The 23,325-nt window shown below is 37.4% G+C and overlaps 1 protein-coding gene, 1 long non-coding RNA gene and 1 pseudogene across 3 annotated transcripts in view; 1 reads left to right on the forward strand and 2 right to left on the reverse strand.

Annotated features, from left to right (window-relative positions):
• Rnf13 (ring finger protein 13) overlaps positions 1-23,325 on the reverse strand; it is a 107,342-nt gene that overhangs the window by 71,928 nt on the left and 12,089 nt on the right. For both annotated transcript variants that reach the window (XM_078043563.1, XM_078043564.1), the window contains 2 exons: positions 10,027-10,153; positions 6,320-6,400 (listed from right to left, as the gene is read on the reverse strand). In XM_078043563.1, the coding sequence (XP_077899689.1) occupies positions 6,320-6,400; positions 10,027-10,140 (195 nt within the window). In that variant the 5' untranslated portion in view covers positions 10,141-10,153. The remainder of the gene's footprint in view (positions 1-6,319; positions 6,401-10,026; positions 10,154-23,325) is intronic.
• Positions 2,740-3,126, reverse strand: LOC144376307 (ATP synthase F(0) complex subunit C1, mitochondrial pseudogene; annotated as a pseudogene).
• On the forward strand, positions 14,439-18,471 carry LOC120884353 (uncharacterized). Its single transcript, XR_005726766.2, has 2 exons — positions 14,439-14,656; positions 17,707-18,471. It is a non-coding gene; the product is annotated as an uncharacterized LOC120884353 (long non-coding RNA).

Here is a 23,325-nt window from a genome sequence, read left to right on the forward strand (position 1 = left end):
TAAAGGACACTTTAACAGAGTAAAAAGGAAACCCACAGACTAGGAGTAATAATTTGCAATCACATCTTTGATACGGGATTGCTACTCTTAAAATGGAAAGAACTCCTATAAATCAACAACAAAAAGCCTGATTAAAAAGTGAACATAGGACTTGAACAGTTATTTCTCCAAAGACATACAAATGGCCAAAAAGCACATGAAAAGGTACTCAACATCACTAATCATCTGGGAAATACAAATCAAAACCACGACGAGATACCACTCTATAGCCATTAAGATGGATGTATTAAAAAACAGAGAAAAATAACAAATGTTAGCAAGGATATAAAGAAATAGGAACCCATGAATATTGTTGGTAGGAAGGTAAAATGGTGTAGCCCCCACGCAAAACAGTATAGGACTAACTCAAAAAAAAAAAAAAATGCAGCAGCTGTGTTTACAAATCTCGTGAGCATGGAACAGGGTGAGAGCAAGGAAATTTTTCTTCTTGATTTTGCAAAGAAACAGAGAAAATACTTTAAGACCTCAGAGTGGAGAAGGATTATTAAAAACACAGAAAATGAAGACTATCAAAAAGGTGTCTGCATCAAAATTCCAGTTTGGGCATAACAAAAGGCAATCTAAGCATAGAGTGGAAAACTCCTGAAACTCACAGCCAAAGGACCAAAGGGCTCTAGTCTGGATTTCTATAAATCAGTATTTTAACAATTGACAAGCCAATCCAAAAGTAAGTTAAAAAGAATTTGAACAAGAAGAAACTGCTTGATCAATAATCCTATAGAAAGATGCTTCATCTCACTGGTAATCCTGGAAATACCAAGTCAGAACAAGCTGCCATCTCACATCCACCATGTTAGGAAAAAGTCACTTCTGACAACACCAAGTCTTGGCAAGGACATAGCAAAACAGCAATACTTGAATTCAGTTTCCTTCAGTGAAGGAAGGAAGGGGGAAGCCACAACTTCAAACTCCAAGACCTCCTAGAATGTTTGATGGGGACTCTTGGCGATGAGCTCCCTGTGAGGGTCTCACTCAGAAAGGGGACCACACCATACAATTTCTCTTCATCAGCTCTCTTCTCATTTCTGAGACTTTGGGGAAAATACTGATGCCCTTTTGATCCGAGGCACAACCACAGGTGGCAGCAAAAAAGGAAAAAAAAAAAAATCACAGAAATAGAAATGCTCCACAGTCCCAGCTGCTGTTCTGAAAGAGAGCTACTGTCTTCAGAAACACCAGCTCAGGAGCGGTTTGTTCCTACACTGTGAAAGACTTCACACAGGCCCAAAGGGTTTCGGAGGCTGGTAGAAGCCCTGGGCCAGACTAATTTGGCCCAATGAGAGGGGGAGCTGGAACAGCACCTAGGAGTGTCTACATAGGATGCTGACACAGTTCTGTGTACACCTGCTGTGATTTGTAAGATGTCAAGTCCCTGGCAAAAGGAATTGGAGAAGAGAATGAAGATGAAGGGTTTTCAAACACAGCTCTAATACAAGAAAGTACGAGCCTCCAAAACAGAATTCTCAAAAATGTAAGATTCTCCCAGAGACTTATTTTTATCCATATACCAAAACCTGCTGCCTCTCTGCAGCTCCTTTATATTCACATGGATTAAAGCACTTCAGCCTGGAAATAGAAAACACAGATTTCTGACAATTTTTTCAAAGAGTAGCAGTCATGTCCTCATATGGGCCTTAACCAAATAAATCAGTAATATTATAAACTAGTTAAGAATCCGATTCACTTGCTTTTTAAAAATTCTAATCTAGCCTACTAAAACAATAGAATTCTAAAAATCGAGAAGGCAAAGGGTAAGAATAAAACTAATAACTGCCTTCTTACTAATCCGACTACTAGAGAGCTAACTAATAAGAATTGAGGGTAGTTAGGGAGAAATTAAAATTTTATACTTATACTAGTAAGTGACACTATTTAATATATTTAAAATATTATTTTACCAAGAAAAAGAACTAGTATTTTCCAAAAATAACTATTTTATAGCTCAGAATAAGCTGTCCAAATAAATTATAAACTGATTGATTTCATTAATGACATACGTTACAAAGTCTAATAAAAAGTTATCTAGAAAAGATATTTTTATATAAGAAACTAAAATATAAAACTGAAAACAGCCCTTTTCTAACTAAAAATATAAAATATTTTTTTAAACTAAAGGTCTATAACACTGGCATGCCATATCTTAATCCATGAAAAGATTCACATTTTTGCATTGAAGCTCAAATTAGCTAAAAATGTCCTTGGCTTTCTGATTCTCTTGCATCATTTTTTAAAAAATACAGGGTAGAAAAAAGAGAAAATATGGGGGAAGACAGAGAGGGCCTCTTAATATTATTAGCTTAATGTTGGAACATATATGAATGAATTGCAAACACAGAAATCAATTGATATGAACTATATGACCAATGCTTATGTCTTCTAGATTATTCTGATGGAATCCAGTGACATAAAGACCTACAGAACATGGAATACTAAGACCAATAGTAATTACCCCATCTAAACTCTCTGGGAAAAGTTTAAAAGGTATTCCTAACCTGTCCCTGTCTGTCTCTCTCTCTCTCTCTCTCTCTCTCTCTCTCTCTCTCTCTTTTTAGAGAAATGTGGTTTAATGGAACAGCTCAGCACACTCCAGCACCAGTGGAGTTGAAGCAGCAGGGACGTGTGGGTGATCCCACAGAGCCTCACACAGCAAAGAGGATGAAGAAGGTGACCATCAAACAGAAGAGCCCCATTGCCTCAGACAGGCAAAGCCAGAATGGCATAGGAGAAGAGCTGTTGCTTGAGAGACGGGTTCCTGGCATAGCCAATGATCAAGCTGCCAAACACAGTTCCAATGCCAGCCCCTGATCCGGCTACACCAACTGTGGCAGCCCTGGCACCAATGAACTTGGCTGCTGTGTCAATGTCCCGGGAGACAACACTGGTCTGGAACTCCCGTATGGCCACCTGGAGTGGGGAGCTGCTGCTGTAAGAAGGCTGTTTAGATGAGTTCTCTAGTCTACTCAGGAAGGAGGCAGACACAGGCCTGATCATACCTCTGGTACTAAAGCGCATCAGAGCCAGAGAAATGAGCAGTGCCCTGGTGGTCTGCATTTTTTTAGTCTCTCTCCTTTAGCCCTTGGTCCCAGTGCTCAGCTCCCTACCCACGTGTCCTAGGGACTCATCGGTCTCTTAATAACCTCAATGCATTTTTAAATTAACTTGGTTATGTTTTTAACTTATTGGTTTTACAGACATTATGCCATAGTGAGCCACCCCACTTTGGTATCATCAAGTGCTCCTTGTAAACAATGAATAGGTTGGCGTTTTTCATCCTGATTCTGAGCAATGGCAAAGCCAATCATGCAACCACAGACGCTTTCCATAAGAATTCAATGATTTGGGCAGGGGTTAAGGCTCAGAAGTAGAGTGCTCGCCTGGCATGTGGAAGGCCATATAAAAATAAAAAATTAAATAAAGATATTGTGTCCAATAAAAAAAAATATTTTTTAAAAAAGAATTCAATGATTTATTTGAACATCCTCTCTTTACTGTTCCCGTATTTCACTTCTGGGTTTACCCTACATTGTCACAGTGCAAAAAATCAGATACTTAATGTTCTTTTTTTCTTAGGCAATAAATAAACAAAATTATTTGTTTACATTTCAAACTATTTCTGAAATGTAAACTGACTTGACAGTAACACAGAAATAGAGGAGCACCAAGAAGACTATGGTTATCAAGAATTAATGAATGAAACTCTTTTAAAACAAATTCACTAAGCAAAAAGGCTTTTCAGTGAGAAGGACAGTCCGAAATAAAGGCTGCCAGCTCACATCGTTAGTAATCAGAGAAATGCAAATTGAGACAAGATTATGCTTTTTGCCCATCAGATTGGCAAAAGTCAAGACACCGATAATTATCAGTGATGGCAAGAGTACAGTGATGGATGTTCTCAGACACTGTTAATTGAAAAGAATCAGAATAGCCTTTAGAAAAGTAGTTTGATAGTATCTATGAAAACTTTAAATGTATGTGCCCATTCTTCTTTCAGACCTCTATTCTACAGAAATAACTGGACTTCAGACAAGGAACCAATGTATCTGTTAATAGGAAACGACTAATAAACCACAATCATTCATAAGATAGAATACCATACAGTGCTTAACAGGAACTTGCCAGATTTACAGGTGCTGCTTGATAAGCTAAGAGGTACAAGGATTAAACTGCAGTGCAGTAAAGCCGGCCATGAATTACTTGAGTGTCTTCTCTCAGTATGGCAGCCAGGAAGATTTTAGGTTTAACCTTGGGAACTATCTGTGGCTCTCCCATGCCATATATTGCCCAAGGCTCATGACCTTTACCTCCACTCTACTAGGAAGATCACTCAAATTAACTCTAGAGATGAGCATAACCCATTGGGAACTGGACAGTTGACCTTCGACCTTTTTTGGTGAAGAACATTCTAAGGAAGGCCCTTGATGTTCCCCAATAGAAATAAAGTAAGCACAGGCTCCATTTTGTCTTTTTAGTATATAAGCTCAATCCCATATGATTAGCTTGCCCATCCTTGCCCCTGCTTTTTGAAATTATTTTCTGTGTCCAGTGGATTCTTCCTCTACCTATTTTTCTTAGCTTTTATTTCACAGCCAGCCCATTCCACCAGGGGAAACCTCGTTCCCATCACCTGCTTAGGACACAGGCAGGATTGCAGAATAGCTATTATAATAAATATCTGTCATTAATGGTTCTCCAAATATTCTGAACCCCTCTCCTGATACTCTGATTCTCACCTTCCCTAAGTAGTATAAACAAACATAAACAAATCAAAAAAGAATACCATATTTCCCAGCCTTCCCCAAAGGTAGGTATTTCTCCAAAGTATGTGGCTAGTAATTACATGGCCTAGAGTTTGTCAATTAGAAAAATCCAGGTATTATGTTTGGAAGTGATCATGTGAGAAAACAGGCAAAGGTTATTTTTTTGGTTAGCTTAATGACAGCAGAGGCATAATGTTTGGGGATAAAATTGAAGAAGTTTTCTGATGAGAGAAAAGGTGGGAGGATAGTCCAGTGGCTACAGGATCCTTTGTGAAGCCAGTTCTATAAGGTGGTTTTCAGCGTATTCCTGAAACTGTCTGGAAACTGTTTTCCAGGCTGTGATTCTCTAAACATCATTACCCTTTATAAATCATTTTCTGGATAAAACTAGCTAAAATGGATTCTATTACAAGAATTAAGAAAGCTTTTATATACACAAAGGATAACCATTTTTTTATCTTTATATGTTCAAAAAATTATGAACAAAAAATACCTGAAAAACATCACATATTCAGAGAGGTCTGAAGGTCCATAAGTCACTGATAAAATCTACTGCCAACAGGGAAATGCAACTGATGTACACAGGTGGAAAGCATAACAGAAGGCTCTTCCATTTCTTTTGTATACTTTTTTTTACAATAAGATATCATTATATAATGTCAGGAATCTTTTCTTAATTTAAAATCTTAAAAAAAAAAAAAAAAAAAAAAAAAAAAAAAGCTAGAAGCCAATATGCCCAGCAAGGCGCTGGGTTCGATCCTCAGCTCCACATAAAAATAAGTACATAAAATAAAGGTATTGTATCCAACTACAACTAAAAACAACAACAAAAAATTTTAGACATGCATGCCATAAATGAAGCAATTCTATATTTTAAAATGTACACTATAGAAATTAGTGAATGAATACACAAGGATGAAAACATTTGTTGTCAGTAACAAATAAATAACCCAAATATCTACTATGAAAAATTAAACAAAACAAAGTTCAAATCCACTGTATTTAATGATAAAACCATTAAGCCATTAATAATAATAATAATAATAAATAATATAATGGAATACCTTTACTTGTCAGAATAAAAAAAAAAATGACCTTGGCATACAAATTAAGGGAAGAAAGCAGGTAAGTAGCAAGTTTCTAGTGGTGTTGGATAATATTGTGCAAGCATTGATGTAAATACATGAACACACACATACATCTACATATACATATACACAGAAAATATCCTAGAAAACAGATCTGAGATATTATATACTAAATGGTAACAGTGGTAGTGCTGACTACTACAACCACAGGAGAGCTTCACTTTCTTCCTCATGCCTTTCTTGATGTGTGTGCACTGGGACCGAATCCCAGGCCTCTCGCATACCTTGTGAACAGCTTTTCTCTTTACAAACAACCACTCATGGTTTTTATGATGTTTTGATTCTTTAATGAAAGAACAACAGAAATATCCTTATTAGATACCTTGTGCATTTATGACATTACTGTTTTCTTACCTTTAAGCCTTCAGCTGGAAGTCTATAACCAAATCTTGCTGGAAGATCATCAAATGTCTGAGATGCATTTTCCAAATTATACTAAATATAAAATTAAAATTAAAAATAATGAGGTTAAAGCCAATTTATACATAACATTAAAAAGTTTATGATAAAGTGTCACTTCCACAATTCTGATTATTGCTGCTTATCACAATAAAATCAAATGTGACAATGTGCATCTACTAAAACAGCAAAAAATATATACAACTTAAATACGACTGTTAAAATCTGATTCTGACTTCATATATTATTATCAAACAGCAACAATGACCCTGTCACATTAAACAAGCTACAGTTTTCTGAGCTTTTCTCACTGATAATTCCCTAGCAAGGAATTTTCTAGACAGAACACTTTTCAGCAAGAGAGCTCCATTTTATTTTTCTGTGTTATAAGGGTCTGATTGAACAAAAGACTATCTATGAAAGATGACTCTTCCCCAGTGAAAGAAGGGGAAATTATACTTTTAAGGACTTGTTGATTTTGATGTAAGCTGAACATTTTTATCCAATGAGTGGAACAGTGGAAGGATGGAACACAATGAAATGTACACACTGAAAAGCTGAAAGTACTCAGGCTTCTTCAAAACTTGCCCCTTCCATACAGATATTCAGTACTGTACAATATATACCAATATAATAAATATTATCGGTAAACGCAATATTTATCAATCATCCACTAACAAACAAAACTGTTCTTTTAGAAGACCGTAGTAATGATACAATTGTGAGATGAAATACTCATAGTAAAGGTTTGCTTGGTCCTCCCATCCTTCTGTTATGGTCAGTGTTGTGAAACACTCTTGCTTTATTTCAAGAAACTTTGTTTCAAAAGTTGCTTATTCACTCTGCATATTTAGTTTCCTCTTCCTTATTTCTGTTATTCTCAGTATTTACTGTAGAGTGAATATCACTGAAGGAGGCAGCAGACTCATCTCACAATGACATCACTCCTGCTGTCTTCTGAAAGCATTATTATTTCACCAACATCTCTCTCTTTCCCCAGTACTAAAAGTAAAGCACCTTTTGTTTTACTAGCCTTGTTCCCGGTAAGAACACTTCTTTAAAACAATGTGATCTTGTTACCACCCACTGGGTGCACTCTGCTGTTCAGCATGCTGACCTCACAACCATCAAGGAGCCAACCCTCTGACAAATGGAACCACAAGGCAGACTGGGGTGGACCAAAATCCAGTAGTTGGACTCCATGAAACAAAGAGTAAAATGTGATGGATACAACTTCTCAGTAAGAACATGGACGAAACTCAAAGGTAACAAGCCACTTGTGGCCTCTGGGCCTCAAGATATTTGGTGTCGATCTGGTCATCGCTAGACTCGGCTAGCTCTGCCAAGTCTAAACTTCCATTTTCCTAGATGGAAATTCACATAATCAATAACATCACATTTCTTCAGGGGTCAAAGGAAAGAAACAATGAGATTAGAGACAAAACAGTCATCTAAAAGAAGCAAGGAGCAAATGCTATTAAAAGAAAATACAATAGCAGTAAATCCCCAAGGCTCTTAATCAGTTCAGACATTTACTCAAGCCCTCTTGTGTTAATGAGCAGGCACCAGGTGCACAGAGCTTAGTGAGCCACAGTCTGCCTCCCAGGTACTCAGATCTCGGGGCTTATGCAATAGTCAGCAAAGCACCAGAGAGGCATTTCCATTGCCCCTCAGAACTCTCAACTAGTTCACAAGCATGTTGACAGCCAAGAGGGAAACTTCAATGGACAAAAAGAAAAGGAAAACCAAGGAACTGGGTAGACAAACAGCACAAATCAACTGACACCTCTATAAAAGCAGCACCCAGTTCTGGTCCAGATGGAACTAGAATCAACATGCAGTCCAACTACTCAGCTAGGTACTGGCCAACTCAGACTTAAGGGATGCTCAGGCTCAGCTGAAAAGAAGACCTAGCATCTCTACCTCCTACCTCACTCCTCGCCTTGCCTCTCAGTGCCTGCTCTTCCCAGCCATAGGCTTTCCAGCCAGCTCTCTTTCCAGTAGTCTCTGCAGCATGCCCCTCAGTGCCAGCAGAGACAGATGCTCGAGGTGCCCCTGCTAGATGACATCACATAGCACATCCTACGCCTGCATGCCTGAGGCACGGGAAACAAGCCAGCAAGGAGGACTGATGCCCCTCTGTACTGTGCCTTTTTTTCTGTCTCTATATGAATACCCACAGCTCCAGTAGTCTCATATCTTCTTGAGGATGAGAGTGAAGGACAATCAGAATAATTACAATGAAGATAATAAATGACATACAAGACATTTACCAGGTGTGGATACCACTCTAGTAGTTAACGCATTTAATTATCATTAACACTCCAGTTTTTTAAAAAGGAAATGGAGGCATCTACATTGACAAAGTAATTCGATCAAAGTCACACAGCTGGTTGGAGTCATGGAGCAGTCCACTAAAAATCATTTAACTACCAGAGAGTTGGAGCACAAGATAAGAACCCATCTCAGACACAAAGAAAGAAAGGAAGGAGTGATGGGCACCAAAAGCGACAGACAGACAAAAAGGAAGACCTCAAAGATGAGAAGGGAGACAAGAAAAACTCCGTTCCCTGATCAGTCCATAAATCCCCTAACTCATTTCAAAAAGCATTCCAACAATATTCCAAGGCCTTTGGGGACCAGTTTAGAGGAGAGATTTGAATAACAATGGACTCAGTCCTTAAAGATTCTATTTCTACTGGACCTACACATGCCACCTACACTCCACCTCTACTCCACCTACTCTAGACTACACCAGCAGAAGGAAAAAAAACTAATCCACCAGTTTTCTGGTAAAGAAAGTGACAGGGACTGAGGATCTCACATGGTCCACACTAAAGCTGCTCTGCCTTCGAAAACCAGCCTGGCTCGCCCAAGTTCTACAAAGATCCTGGAATTTTCCTGAAGTGCTTTTTATATGCAGAAGCACAGCTGAGGACCACACCAAGCTTCAGTCAGCAATAATTCTGGTCCTTCTATCCCTTATCCAGTATCATTAAGTAAACAGTATCAAGAAAGTAAAAACAATAAATCCTTAGCAAAGACCTGGTGTATAGGACCATCTACCCCCCACCCCCAACCCCACAGAGTTAATTCCTCTTTCCCTACCTTCACAAAATGAGAAATAGGAAATACAAGTACTTCCCATACAGAAGAGAGTAAGACATGGCTGAGAGAACGACCAAGGTCTAGAGAGCAATCACTCTCTTTCTCTAAACACTTCTCCATTCACCATCAAAGAAAGGAGCCCTCTGCTGCTCTTCTGACTCGTTAAGGCTAACTTTAAATTGAAATTTTCTGTGTCTTGTAGTATTTCTTAAAATATCATTATTGCTACAGATGCTATTGACATCTCACAGTCATTAAATATGCTAGGTACCAAGAAAAACAGCAGGATTCCACCTGAATACGCAAGCACGCAGGCAGGTATGCACAGGCACCTACCACACACACATCAGGAGCAGTAGCACCTATCAGGTGATGTGCATGAGGTCTCGCATCAGGTATTAAACAATACAAAATGAAGACATGCCCCATTTTCAAGTACCTGTCCTTTGGGCAAGTCTGTAGGTACATATCTTCATAATATTCTGTCACTCAAGACTCTCATAAAGCCTTTCTTTAAGGAATGCTCAGACATGAATAAATTTTCCTGTACTTACAGCTAAAATGTCCGCCTCTACAGGCAGCAGGTTTAAGAAGGCAAAGAGCTGGACGGTCAAGAGGGTGTAGACTTGTGTAGCCGACAGCATGAGCATCCCTATGGAGAGCAGCATCGTGTCAAATCACCTGGAAGACAAGGACACAAACAACCATCAGAGTTGGTGCCTGTTACATGAGAACAGTCATATGCCACTGAATTCCTAATGTTCAAAAATATCCACTCTAGATACAAACGTGTTAGCTGACATTAAAATGAAAACACATTCCAGAAGCATAAGAATTCATATCATAAGCTTATCCATAAGCATAACCAGCACCTGCATGATTCACGGTGTGTCATGCACAAAGCAAACTTCCTCCCACAGTGCCGGGTCTACTAACCTAATTTTAAGAAAAACTAAATTTCAATCCAAATTTTGGGTTAAAACACACAGAAGAAAAATTCTAGCCAGTGCAATCAGGCAAGAGAATAAAATAAAAGTGTAAAAAATAGGAAAGAAAGAAGTCAAAATTATCACTACTTGCAGAAAATATGATCCTATACTTAGAAGATCCAAAAAAAATTCACCAAAAGACTGCTAATGCTAATAAACAAATTTGGTGAAGTAGCAGGTTAGGAAATCAACATACAAAAAGCTTTCCTATATACCAACAATGAATCTGCTAAGGAAGAAATCAGGAAAACTATTCCACTAACAATAGCCTTGAAAGAAAGAAAGAAAAAACTAGGAATAAATCTAACCAAGGAGGTGAAAGACCACTACAATGATAACTATAGAACACTGAAAAAAGAAACTGAAGACACAGAAGAAGGAAACCCTACCCCCACCCCATGTTCATGGATAGGCAAAATTAATATTATTAAAACAGCCATGCTACCAAAAACAATGCAACATCCATCAAAGTACCAAAGACATTCTTCACAGTACTAGAAAAAAACAATCCTAAAATTCATTTGGAAGAATAAAAGACCCAGAAAAGCCAAAGCAATTCTAAGTCAAAAAAGAATGCTAGAGATACCACAATTCCTGCCTTTAAATTATACTGCAAAGCATTAGTAACAAAACTGCATGGTACTGGCATAAAAACAATAAAAAACAGACCAATGGCACAGAACAGAAAGACACAGAGACAAAACCACACAGATGCAATAATCTGATCCTTGACAAAGTGCCCAAAACATACAATGGAGAAAAGATAAGACTTTTTAACTGTGCTGGGACAACTGGTTATCCATATGTAGAAGAATGAGACTTGATCCTTATCTCTTACCCTGCACAAAAATCAACTCAAAATGGATCAAAGACATCGGAATCAGACCAGAAATTATGCAACTCCTAGAAGTAAATGTATGAGCAACACTCTGATATATAGGCACATGCAATGACTTTCTCAATAGGCCCCACAAAGCTCAGGAAATAATACTAAGAATTAATAAGGAGGATGGCATCAAATTAAAAAGCTTCTGCACAGCAAAAGAAATTATTAGAAATATGAAGAGAGAACCCACAGGATGGGAGAAAATCTTCACTACCCACTCTTCTGACAGAGAATTAATATCTAAAATATACAAAGAACTAAAAAAACCTTACTACCAAAAACCCCAATTAATAAATGGGCAGATGAATTAAGTAGGCACTTCTCAAAAGAAGAAATACAAATGGTCAACAGTCAGAATGGCAGTCATCAGATATACAAACAATAATTAATGCTGGAAAGGATGTAGAGGAAAAGGACGAGCTTTATACTCTTGGTGGGATTATAAATTAGTACAACCACTATGTAAATCAGCATGGAGTTTCCTCAAAAGATTAGGCATGGAACCCCCATATGACCCAGCCATAGCACTTCTCAATTTTCATCTTAATGAATTAAAGTCATCACACTACAGAGACATGTATACCCTCATTTATAGCAGCACAACTGACAACAGCCAAACTATGGAACCAGCCTAGGTGTCCATCAATGGATGAATGGATCAAGAAAAGGTGGTATATATACACAATGAAGTCTTATTCAACCATAAAGAAAAATAAAATTACGTCATTAGCAGGAAAATAGATGGAACTTAAAACCAATATGTTAAGAAAAATAAGCCAAACTCAGAAGGTCAAGTATGCTATGTTTTCTCTCATATGTGGAATCTAGAGAGGAAAAAGGAAAAGAAAGATGGGGCAGATCTCATGAAAATCAAAGGGAGATCAGTAAGGGAAGGGGAGTGGGGGGAGTGATACTGGCCAAATTATATTTTATGCATGTATAAAATATATTTGTAATAACAAATTCCATCACTATGTACAATTATAATGCACCAATTTAAAAATGTGTAAAGAGAGGGAAAAAACAGAGAACATTTGTCTTTATTTTTTTAATTTGGGGGGCTGGGGATGCAGCTCAGTGGTAGAGCATTTGCCTATAATGTGTGACTGATCCCCAGTACCACAGAGAAATAAATAAATAAACTAGATTAAACTTTTTTTAGAAAACAACTGATGAAATTTTAAATGTTCTACAATTTTTAGGAATTTTAGTCTCAGCTCAAGGCAAATTTACTTTTTATTTACTCCTGTATGTTGTAACCACATTAAAGAATACAAAAAAATCTGCTTATTATAAAGTATATATTTAACATCTCAAATCCAATATCCCATATCTTCAAAACTGGAAACTTTGAACAGCAACATGCTCAGAGTGTTTCAGATTTTGGAGCATTTCCAATTTCTGATTTTCAACTGGTAAAGTCGATGCAAATACTCTAAAATCCAAAAACTCCTAAGTCTGAAACATCTCTGGGCTCCAGCACTTTGGATCAGGGGTACTCAACCATAACAGCCTCTGTTCTTTCCCTCCTAACACTCTGCCCCACAAATCCAAATGGCAACAGTGCAGTTACATTCTCCCCCTCCCCCCACACCACCCAATCACACCCAGGTCCCCACCTGGGTCCCTTTCTATCGTACAGCAAAAAGATAAGGTGAAAGGGCTACATGCTTGCCAAGTGAATGTCAAACCATCACTGGCCTCAATTGATGCACAGCATATTTTCAAATAAGTGAGAAAAAAAAACCTGTAAAAATGAGAGGCTTTCTCATGGATTATTTCATTAAATGCCCCCAACTCATGACATCAATTCTGATGATGATTATTGTTGACAACTGCTGTGGGTTTAGCAGCAACCAGACAGACTCAATTTCTAAAGTTTTACTCACATACTGGAAGGGAAATACCTGAGAATGATTTTCAAGGTATCATCTTACAAAGCCATTAAAATCACAGATGAAAAAAAGATGAAAACATATTCAAGTATTGTCCCACAGAGACAGAAAAGAGATTCGTGGCTGACGGGGGAAGAGGAGAGGGGTTTGAGGGAGGTGGGGACAGAAACTAGTTACCACTATAGACCTGAGAGTCCAGCCTTAGAAACACCTATTTGCAAGATTTTCCTTTGGCTGGCATTTATGAATTTAGGTTTTCAGATGGTTCCCACCATTTTCTATTAATAAGAGTTTAATGTAATTAAATTTTGCAGACAATGTGTTTCAGGCTGAACACCTGCTTTCCTTCTGGAGTCTGGACTCCTGGCACTCATTAGGCAGAGGGTATACACATCCACAATCCACAGGATAAACCCCAGCACTAAGATCCTAACCAGCTGCCTCGGTGGACACCTCACATGTGTGCCACACTTAGTGCTGAGGACTGGTCACCCCTTGGTTCTTCTAGACCTTGCCCCCTGTGTCTTCTCCCTTTACTGATTCTGCTGTAATAAATTACAGCCAGGAGGACACATGGGCTAGTCCTATAGATCCCTGGAGTGAAGCACTGATATGGACAATTTCTGGCCAGAAATCATTGAAACAGACAAATCCTCACAAAACAAGGAATGATTGCCATTAAATTTTACTAAGAAGAAAAAACATGTACCCTGTTGACTGGTGCCCTATTTGGGAAAATGAATCTGAATAAGAACTATGACTTTCCTTCTAAAGTTCCAGAATTTCCAGGAACCTCTGAGGTTAAGAGAGGGAGCAGAATCTGGAGAGAAAATAATTCTAAAGACAACAGACACAGGACCAATAACCACCAAAGCAGCGAACACCTGTCACTCCCTATGTGGCACATGAGGCATGTCTTAAGTTAGCTGATACCCACAACTCCAGAGGCGCCATCTCAGATGAGGAAAATGCAGACACTGATTTTGCCCAAGATAAACAACAAATAGTCACAGAACCAGAATTCACACCTCACAGCTGTCTCTCAAGTGCACATCCTAGGCCCACCTAACAGTACAACACCAGGGCCAATGCCCCAGCCTGCAGCCACTCAAGACTCTTCCAGCAAGGGCCACAGCACAACAGTCATAGGATGTCTCCTTCCTCCACACTGCACATACATGAGTGTGAGAGAGAGAATGTGTGTGTGTAACAATATGCAGTGTGCTTTGGTTATACTTTTTGGCTTACTATCTTCTTAAAATTAATATTCTGGAATTTGGATTTTACAGTCTATTTACAAAACTAATTCTTATTTATTGAAGGAAATGTGGAAAAAGTAAAGTCACCCAGTCTTCATATAAGGAAGAACCAACGACTACACTTTGATGCATGTGTGATTCTCCAGACTTCAGCTGTGAGTACATTCAGATATATATTTAGCTGAACATATTCTCTTGCTGGGGAGACACAGTACATATTCTCTTGCTAACTACATTCTCTTCACTTACTGCATTGTATTTTCCTAATTCATTAACCAAATTTGAAGAAGCTTTAAATTTTAAACCTTGTACCACAACATCCCGTCAAGGACCACTCCAGATAGCTGTCCATGAGACCCTCTGAGCTTCCATTCCTTTTGAACACTATATTTTCCTTACCTTATTTCATATATTGGGTTTCCATATGTGATGAGTTGATACAAAATGAGAATTACGGATTGGAAACAGGATGCATGATGGCTACATTCCTTATGAATGTTCCATAGTGGACAGAATGGGGAACCCTGTTGTTGGATGTTTCATTTAACTATTATAAATTCCATAATAAATATATTTTTAGTAAATACAACAACAAATATTCAATCAACAAAGATATGTTCAACATCTCTAGCAATTAGAGAAATGTAAATTAAAACTATGCTAACATTTCATCTCACTCTAGTCAGAATGGAAATTATGAAGAATTCAAGCAAGGGTGGGGATTGTGGCTCAGTAGACCATCTGTCTAGCATGTATGAAGCACTAGGTTTGATCCTCAGCACCACATAAAAATAAATACATAGAGGTATTATGTCCATCTACAACTAAAAAGATACTTTTTAAAAAAAGAATTAAATTATGGCATTTACAGGTAAATGGATGGAGCTGGAGATATCATGCTAAGCAAAATAAGCCAATTCCAAAGAACCAAAGACCGAAAGTTTCTCTGATATGCAGATGCTAATTCACAATAAAGAGGGTGGGACTAGGGAAGAATAGAGGTACTCTGGATTAGACAAAGGAAGTGAAGGGAAGGGAAGGGGAATGGAGATAGGAAGGATAGTAGAATGAATCAGGTATTATTATCCTATGTGTATATGTGATTACAAACGATGAGATTCTACATCATATACAACCAGAAGAATCAGAAGTTACACTCAATTTATTTATGATGTGTCAAAATGCATTCTACATCTAATTAGAACAATTTTTAAAATTCTTCTAGTTAAAGAACCTATGGGTACACCCTTAGGTTTTGTTTTGTTGTTTGTTTTTATTAAAGCCACAGAATTGGCTGATACTATAATAAATGCACTAAGAAATATGGGATCTAGGGGCTGGGGTTGTGGCTCAGTGGTATAACACTCGTCTAGCACAGGTGAGGCACTGGGTTTGATCCTCACCACCACATAAAGATAAATAAATAAAGATATTGTGTCCATCTACAACTAAAAAATATTTTACAAAAAATAGAAAAAAAAAAGAAAAAGAAATACAGGATTTAGTCAGTCACAGTGACACACACCTGTAATCCCAGAAACTTGGGAGGCTGAGGCAAGAGGATCACAAGTACAAGGCCAGCCTGGGCAACTTAGTGAGACCCTATCACAAAAATACATAAAAAGAAATAATATCAGATAGATCAGGGTCTATGTAGCAGCATTGTTACATACAATAGTAATACAGTATAATTTGAAGGCAAAATGTTTTAATTACATAAACTGTTTCATCTTTAAAAGGAGAACAGGGCCTAAAAGACACTCTGTAGAATAAATACAGTTATACACAGAAAGGGCTCACCGTGACAGTGAAGTATAGAAGGGAAAGACTTTAGATAGCAGGTGACCCAGGAAATCCAGGAGAAGAACTAGAGCTGACAGGCAGACACGCTGCAGGAACATGGAGCTTAAGAGGGTGCTTCCAAAGACCAAGCCTACCTGTTAACTCTCAGCATGCCTTTCTTAGGAACATCTCACACAAGGCCGATACCTGCTCTGGTTTAAAAAGGTATGTTACCCTGTGGACTAACAACTTGTTATTCTCAGTGTTACTCTTCATTTTCAGGGCTGAAGAATGTGTGCTCAGACTCCTCCACCATTAAACACACACACACATTACCCTGATCCAGACATGCACAGTAGAGGCTCAAAAATCTTACACAATCCAACTGTCAATCAAAAGCTAAGATTGAGCAAAATTCTCCAAAAATATCCCTCCCACTTTAATAAAATTGGGCTTACAAGGACAGCAGCTGTCATTCTCCTTTCTCTGAGAGTGTTTTCTTACCTTCTTTCTCTTCCAATAAACATTGGTATACTTTTACCAAGTTCTGTGTCTTGGTTGAAATTCTCTTTTGAAAGAACACAATGCAATCTCCAGAAACACAGTGAGTGGGATGAATATAATTTGGGGAATTTTTGCTTAATATTTGTGGAACTTTGGTGTACATGTAAATAGGCAGTGATAAACAGTCTCATGCTCCACATCAGGCAGAGATTTGGGATCATCAAAAAATAGATAACTGAAGAATATAATTTTCACTTTAAGATAAAAGTGAACATCAAAAAGAAAAAAGAATATGTAAATGTAAGAGGCGGAGAGAGAAAGCAGAACAAAAAGAAATATTAATTTCACAAAAGTCAAGAGAAAAAAGAAACTTTGTAATAAATAGAGGGAGAAGGAGGCAACTGGTCAACAGGCCAATGTCAGAGAAGAGGTGGGCAGGGCTAAGGTGTCCTCAAGAACCTGAGACATGTAAGGAGTCTGTCTGTGTGTTCTACCAGTCCCCACTGCTCAATCCAACCTCTGTCCCCAGGATGCAGCCTGGTGGCTCTGTATCTTCATTCATGTGTCATCCAGAAACTAAATACTTTGGGGGGAAGGTGGTAGGGGGGCCTGCAAATCCTATGAAATTATAGGCTCAATTCTACGTACCTATGTATAAATATATGTGGTTTCCATGAAAAATGTCTGTGGTGGTTAGCACATTCTTTTTTTTTTTTTTTAAGAGAGATAGAGAGAGAATCTTTTTTTTAGATGAACACAGCACAATGCCTTTATTTTTATGTGGTGCTCAGAATCAAACCCGGGTCCCGCCTGTGCTAAGCCAGCGCTCTACCGCTGAACCACAATCTCAGACCCAGCACATTCTTTTTAAAAAAAAAAAAAAAAAAAAAAAAAACTCTTATTGTTGCTTTCTTTTTAGATTTTAGCTTAATTTTTTCCTTCTCCAAGAAACTTTCTGAGGATAAAGTTGAACAAGCCAAAATCTTTGATACCTTTCCCAGCACTCAGCTTACCAATTTAGTACAAACGCAGATCTACACGCTTATCTGGCCTGTCATAATCCCACACCTGTGGTGAGTATGAAAGCTTTACTGAGATGAAGGTAAGAGTTCTCAAAAAAGATGCCTTTGATGTTGGTATGCTACTACCAGGCAACATTAATTACTGGAAAATGATTTCCTGATTGGTGAAAAGCATTTAAACTGGGAAAACCAGGGGTAAACCGTAATAGCTTACTACAAAAACAAAGCACCTCTGAGCCCTGTGTGGTGTGTCCTTGAAACTGAGCAAGACCTGCAGGAAGTGGAAGCTGCTCTGAGCTCCTTTCAGCACCTGTGAGTGTTCCTCTGGGGAGGTGATGCTGCCTACAGCCTGAGATCATGGTTTGCCATCCTGCACACACTGGGTGGGCAAGAAAGCACTCCTTGGAGGATGTAAGGCTTCCCGATGCAGATGTACTTCAGGTTGGCATGCTGTGCTCCCATCTATACGGTCCCACAGCGCTCAGGCATCTGGTGCCAGGGCATGGTGCACCTGTCACCGAGATCTGAGTGTCACTCAGAGTACGGGTTACCTCCACTGACACAGAGTGTGTGCTGTGCCCTTCTCCAATACAAGTCTTCCTGGTCTCTCCTCATTGAATTACTTAACTGTTGCAATCTATACAATAAAAAATATTTATGTATTTTTGGTTATGACTCTCATCATTCCCAAACAGAACATACTTACCCTGATGATATTCTTTAAAATAAACTTAGGACACACAGAAAGATACCGCTGGTTACAAATGCATATTTCTTTCTTCCCTCCTTCCTTCTCCTTTCCCTTCGCTCTGTCCTTGCCCTCCCTTCCCTACCTCCCCCTCTCACATTACCAAGGACAGAACATAGCTCTATATTCATCCTGAATATTGAATAAGCCTACAATGAGAAAAAAAATTATGCTTCTTCAAAGAAATGAAATTAAAAGAATATGCAAGAAATCTTCCAGAACTACCAACAGATTTCTAAAGATTCACTCATCACCACTATCCTTAATCACATTTAATTTTACATATTATTTGATAAAATTACATTAACTTTTTAAAATTTTTTCTTTTTAGTTACTACATGACAGTAGAGTATATTTTGACATATCATACATACATGGAGTATAACTTTCCATTCTTGTGGTTGTACATGATGTGGAGTTTCACTGGTCATGTATTTGTGTATTCATATATGAACATAGGAAAGTTATGTCTGATTCATTCAATGTCTTTCCTACTCCCATCCTCCTTCCCTTCCCTTCATTCCCCTTTGTCTAATCAATGAACTTCTATTCTGCCTTCCAGCACACCCCGCTTGTTGGTTGTTAGCATCTGCATATCAGAGAAAACATTCGACCTTTAATTTTTTGAGATATGCTTATCTCACTTAGCACGATAGTCTCCAGATCCATCCGTTTATCAGCAAAAGTCATAAAGTCATTCTATTTTATGGCTGAATAGTATTCCATTGTATATATGTGCCACAATTTCTTTATCCATTCATCTGTTGAAGGGCATCTAGGTTGGTTCCATAGCTTAGCTATTGTGAATTGAGCTGCTATAAACATTGATGTGGCTGCATCACTGTAGTATGATGATATTAAATCTTTTGAATATAGAACAAGGAGTGGGACAGCTGGGTCAAATGGTGGTTCCATTACAAGTTTTCTAAGACTCTCATACTGCTTTCCAAAGTGGTTGCACCAACTTGCAGTCCCACCAGCAATGTATGAGAGTGCCTTTTCCCCCACATCCTTGCCAATATTTATTGTTACTTCTACTCTTAATAATTGCCATTCTGATTGGAATAAAATGGAATCTTAGTGTAGTTTTAATCTCCATTTCTCTAATTGCTAGAGATTTGACCAACTGTACTTCTTTGGTGAAGTATTTGTTCACTTCCTTTGCCCATTTATTGATAGGTTATTTTTGGGGGGGGGTTGTTTGTTTGTTTTTGAGGGTTTTTGGTGTTAAGCCCTTTGAGTTCTTTATATATCCTGGAAATTAATACGATGAGGTACAAGTGGCAAAGATTTTCTCCCATTCTGTAGGCTCTTTCTTCATGTTCTTGATTATTTCATTTACTGTGAAGAAGCTTTTTAGTTTGATTCCATCCCAGTTATGGATTCTTGATTTTACTTCTTATGCTTTAGTAATCTTGTTGAGGAAGTCTGTTCCTAAGCTGACACGATGGAAAGTTGGGCCTACATTTTCTTCAAGTTAGGCACAGTGTGATGCCTAGGTCCTTGATCTATATTTGAGTTGAATTTTGTGCAGGGTGAGATAAGGGTTAAATTCATTCTGCTACATATGAATTTCCACTTTTTCCAGCATCATTTGTTGAAGTGGCTATCTTTTCTCCAGTGTACATTTTTGGCCCCTTTGTCTAATATGAGATAACTGTATTTATTTAGATTTATATCTGTGTCTTCTATTCTGTTCCACTGGTCTTCATGTCTGTTTTGGTGCTATGCCATTTCTGTTGCTATAACTCTAAGACATAATTTAAAGTTTGGCAATTGTGATGCCTCCTATTTCACTTTTCTCACTAAAGATTGCTTTGGCTATTCTGGGCCTCTTATTTTTCCAAATGAATTTCATGACTGCTTTTCTATTTCTATGAAGAACGTCATTCAAACTTTATAGGAATTGCATTAAACCTGTATAGTGCTTTTGATGATATAGTCATTCTAACAATATTAATTTTGCCTATCCAGGAGCATGGGAGGTCTTTCCATTTTCTAACATCTTCTTTAATTTCTTTTTTTAATATTCGGTAGTCTTCATTGAAGAGGTCTTTCATCTCTTTTGTTAGATTGGTTCCCAAATATTTATTTTTGAGACTGTTATAAATGGGACAGTTTTCCTACTTCTTCCTTCAACTGATTAATCATTGATGTATAGGAACACAATTGATTTATGGTTGTTAATTATATATCCTGCTACTTTGCCGAATTCATATATGAGTTCTAGAAGCTTTCTGGTGAAATTTTTTGAGTCTTCTAAATATAGAATCATTTTGGGGCTGAGGTTATGGTTCAGTGGTAGAGCGTTTGCCTAGCATGTGCGAGGCAGTGGGTTCAATTCTCAGCACCACATGTAAATTAATAAAATAAAGACACACTGACAACTAAAAAATATAAAATAATAAAAAATACATAGAATCATGTTGTCGCCAAATAGGGACAGTTTGAGTTCTTCTTTTCCTATTTGTATACCTTTAATTTATTTCTTTTGCCTAACTGCTCTGGTTAGTTTCAAGAACTATGTTGAATAGAAGTGTTGAGAGAGGGTATCCCTCTCTTGTTCCAGTTTTTAGAGGGAATGCTTTCAATTTTTCTCAATTCAGAATGATGATGGCCTTAGGTTTAGCATAGATAGCTTTTACAATGTTGAGGTGTGTTAGTAGGAACATAGTTTTTCTAATGTTTTGAACATGAATGGATGCTGTATTTTATCAATGCTTTTTCTATATCTGCTAATATAATTACATCACCACCATCCTTAATCACATATAATTTTATATGCTTTTTGATAGGATTACACAAATTTTTAACAGACATTTAATCTGAAATTATCTTTCTGATCAAGAATTTCCTGAATAAAGTCTCCTGTGAATCAGGAAATAAGAGAAAGAATCAAAAAATGCGATAGCATCAAATTAAAAAGCTTCTGCACAGCAAAAGATACATGGAGGGCAGAGACAATCTACAAAAGGTAAGAAAACTTTTGCTAGTTGCTCTTCCAACAGAGAATTAATAACCAGAATATATAAAGAACTCAGAAAATTCAACATTAAAAAAAAAAAAATCAAGGGGCCAGGGTTGTAGCTCAGTGGTAGAGCACTTGCCTAGCAAGCGTGAGGCATTGGGTTTGATCCCCAGCACCACATGAAAATAAATAAATAAATAAAATAAAAGTGTTGTGTCCATCAACAACTTAAAAAAAAATCAAATAACCCAATCAATAAATGTACAAATGAAATGGATATTTCCCCCAAAGAAGTAGTACAAATGGCCAAACACAATATAAAAATAAGTGTTCAACATCTTTAACTATCAAGGAAAAGCAAATCAAAACTACACCAAGATTTCATCTCACTCAGAATGACTACTATCAAGAATACATAAAAAATATTGGCGGGGAGGCAGAAGGAGGAGGAACTCTTACACACTGTTGGTGTAAATGTAAACTAGTAGTCACTATGGAAATCACAGGTGACTGCACATCCTTATTAACACATGTTCTTAGCTTTTTTTTAATATATATATTAGTTGTCAATGGACTTTTATTTTATTTATTTATTTGTTTATTTATTTATTTATATGCAGTGCTGAGAATCAAACCCAGTGTCTTACACATGCTAGGCAAGTGCTCTATAATTGAACTACAACCCCAGCCCTCTTTGCTATATCTGAAAGAGCCATCCTAGTGGGAGTAACATAATATCGCACTGGGGTTCTGATTTGTATTTTCCTAATGATTACTGATAATAAGCACCATTGCATGTGCCTTCTGGCCATGGGTAAGTCTTCTCTGGTGAAAGTCTATTCAGGTCCTCTGCTCATGTTTTATCCAGATTGTTTGTTACTGTTGTTGAATCACAGGTCTTCTTGATATATTCTGCGTATCAATCCCTTATCTAACATGTGACTGCAAGATATCTCCTCCATTCTGTGGACTGTCTGTCTTTTCCCTCTGTAGATTCTCTTTTAATATACAAGAGTTTTAATTTTCATAAAATCAAATTTATCTATTTCTCTTTTTGTTACCTTTGATGACATGTCCAAGAAATTACTACCAAATCTAATGTCATAAAGCTCTCTCTGTTTTCTTTAAGAATTTTATATATTACTTCTTACATTTAGGTCTTTAATACATCTTGAATTAATTTCATATATGGTGTAAGAAGGTAGAGGTCCAATGTTATTCTCTTTGCATGTGGATATCCTGACTTCTCAATGCCACTCATCAAAAGGGCTGTATAAAACTCCACCCAATGACTGGTCTTGGCACCTTTGCCAAAAATCATTTAACCATATATGTAGGACTTAACTTCTGTGATCACTTTTACATTCCATTGGTCTACAGTGTCTGTCTTTATGTCAGAATCACAATATTTTAATTACTATATATCTTTGCAGTAAGTTTTTAAAACAGGAATTATGAGAACTTTTGTTCTTTTCAATATTGTCTTGCCTATTTGGGAATTCTTGGGATTCAGCATGAAAATTAAGTTAGATTTCTCTATTTCTTTTTTAAAAATCATTGGGATTTTGATAGGAATTGCTGCAATGAATCCATAAATAACATCAATGCTTCAGGTAGCACTGAAATCTTAACTTTACTGTCTACCAATCCATGAACATGGGATGTCTACCCATTTATTTGTCTACTTTAATTTCTTTCTGAAAAGATTTTTTTATTTTCACTGTAAGGGTCTTGTCCTTCCTTTGTTGAATTCATCACTAAGTATTTCATTCTTTTTTGTTATTATTGGAAATGGAGTTG

This window comes from Ictidomys tridecemlineatus, chromosome 3, assembly GCF_052094955.1.
Source record: "Ictidomys tridecemlineatus isolate mIctTri1 chromosome 3, mIctTri1.hap1, whole genome shotgun sequence".
Classification (NCBI taxonomy): domain Eukaryota; kingdom Metazoa; phylum Chordata; class Mammalia; order Rodentia; family Sciuridae; genus Ictidomys; species Ictidomys tridecemlineatus.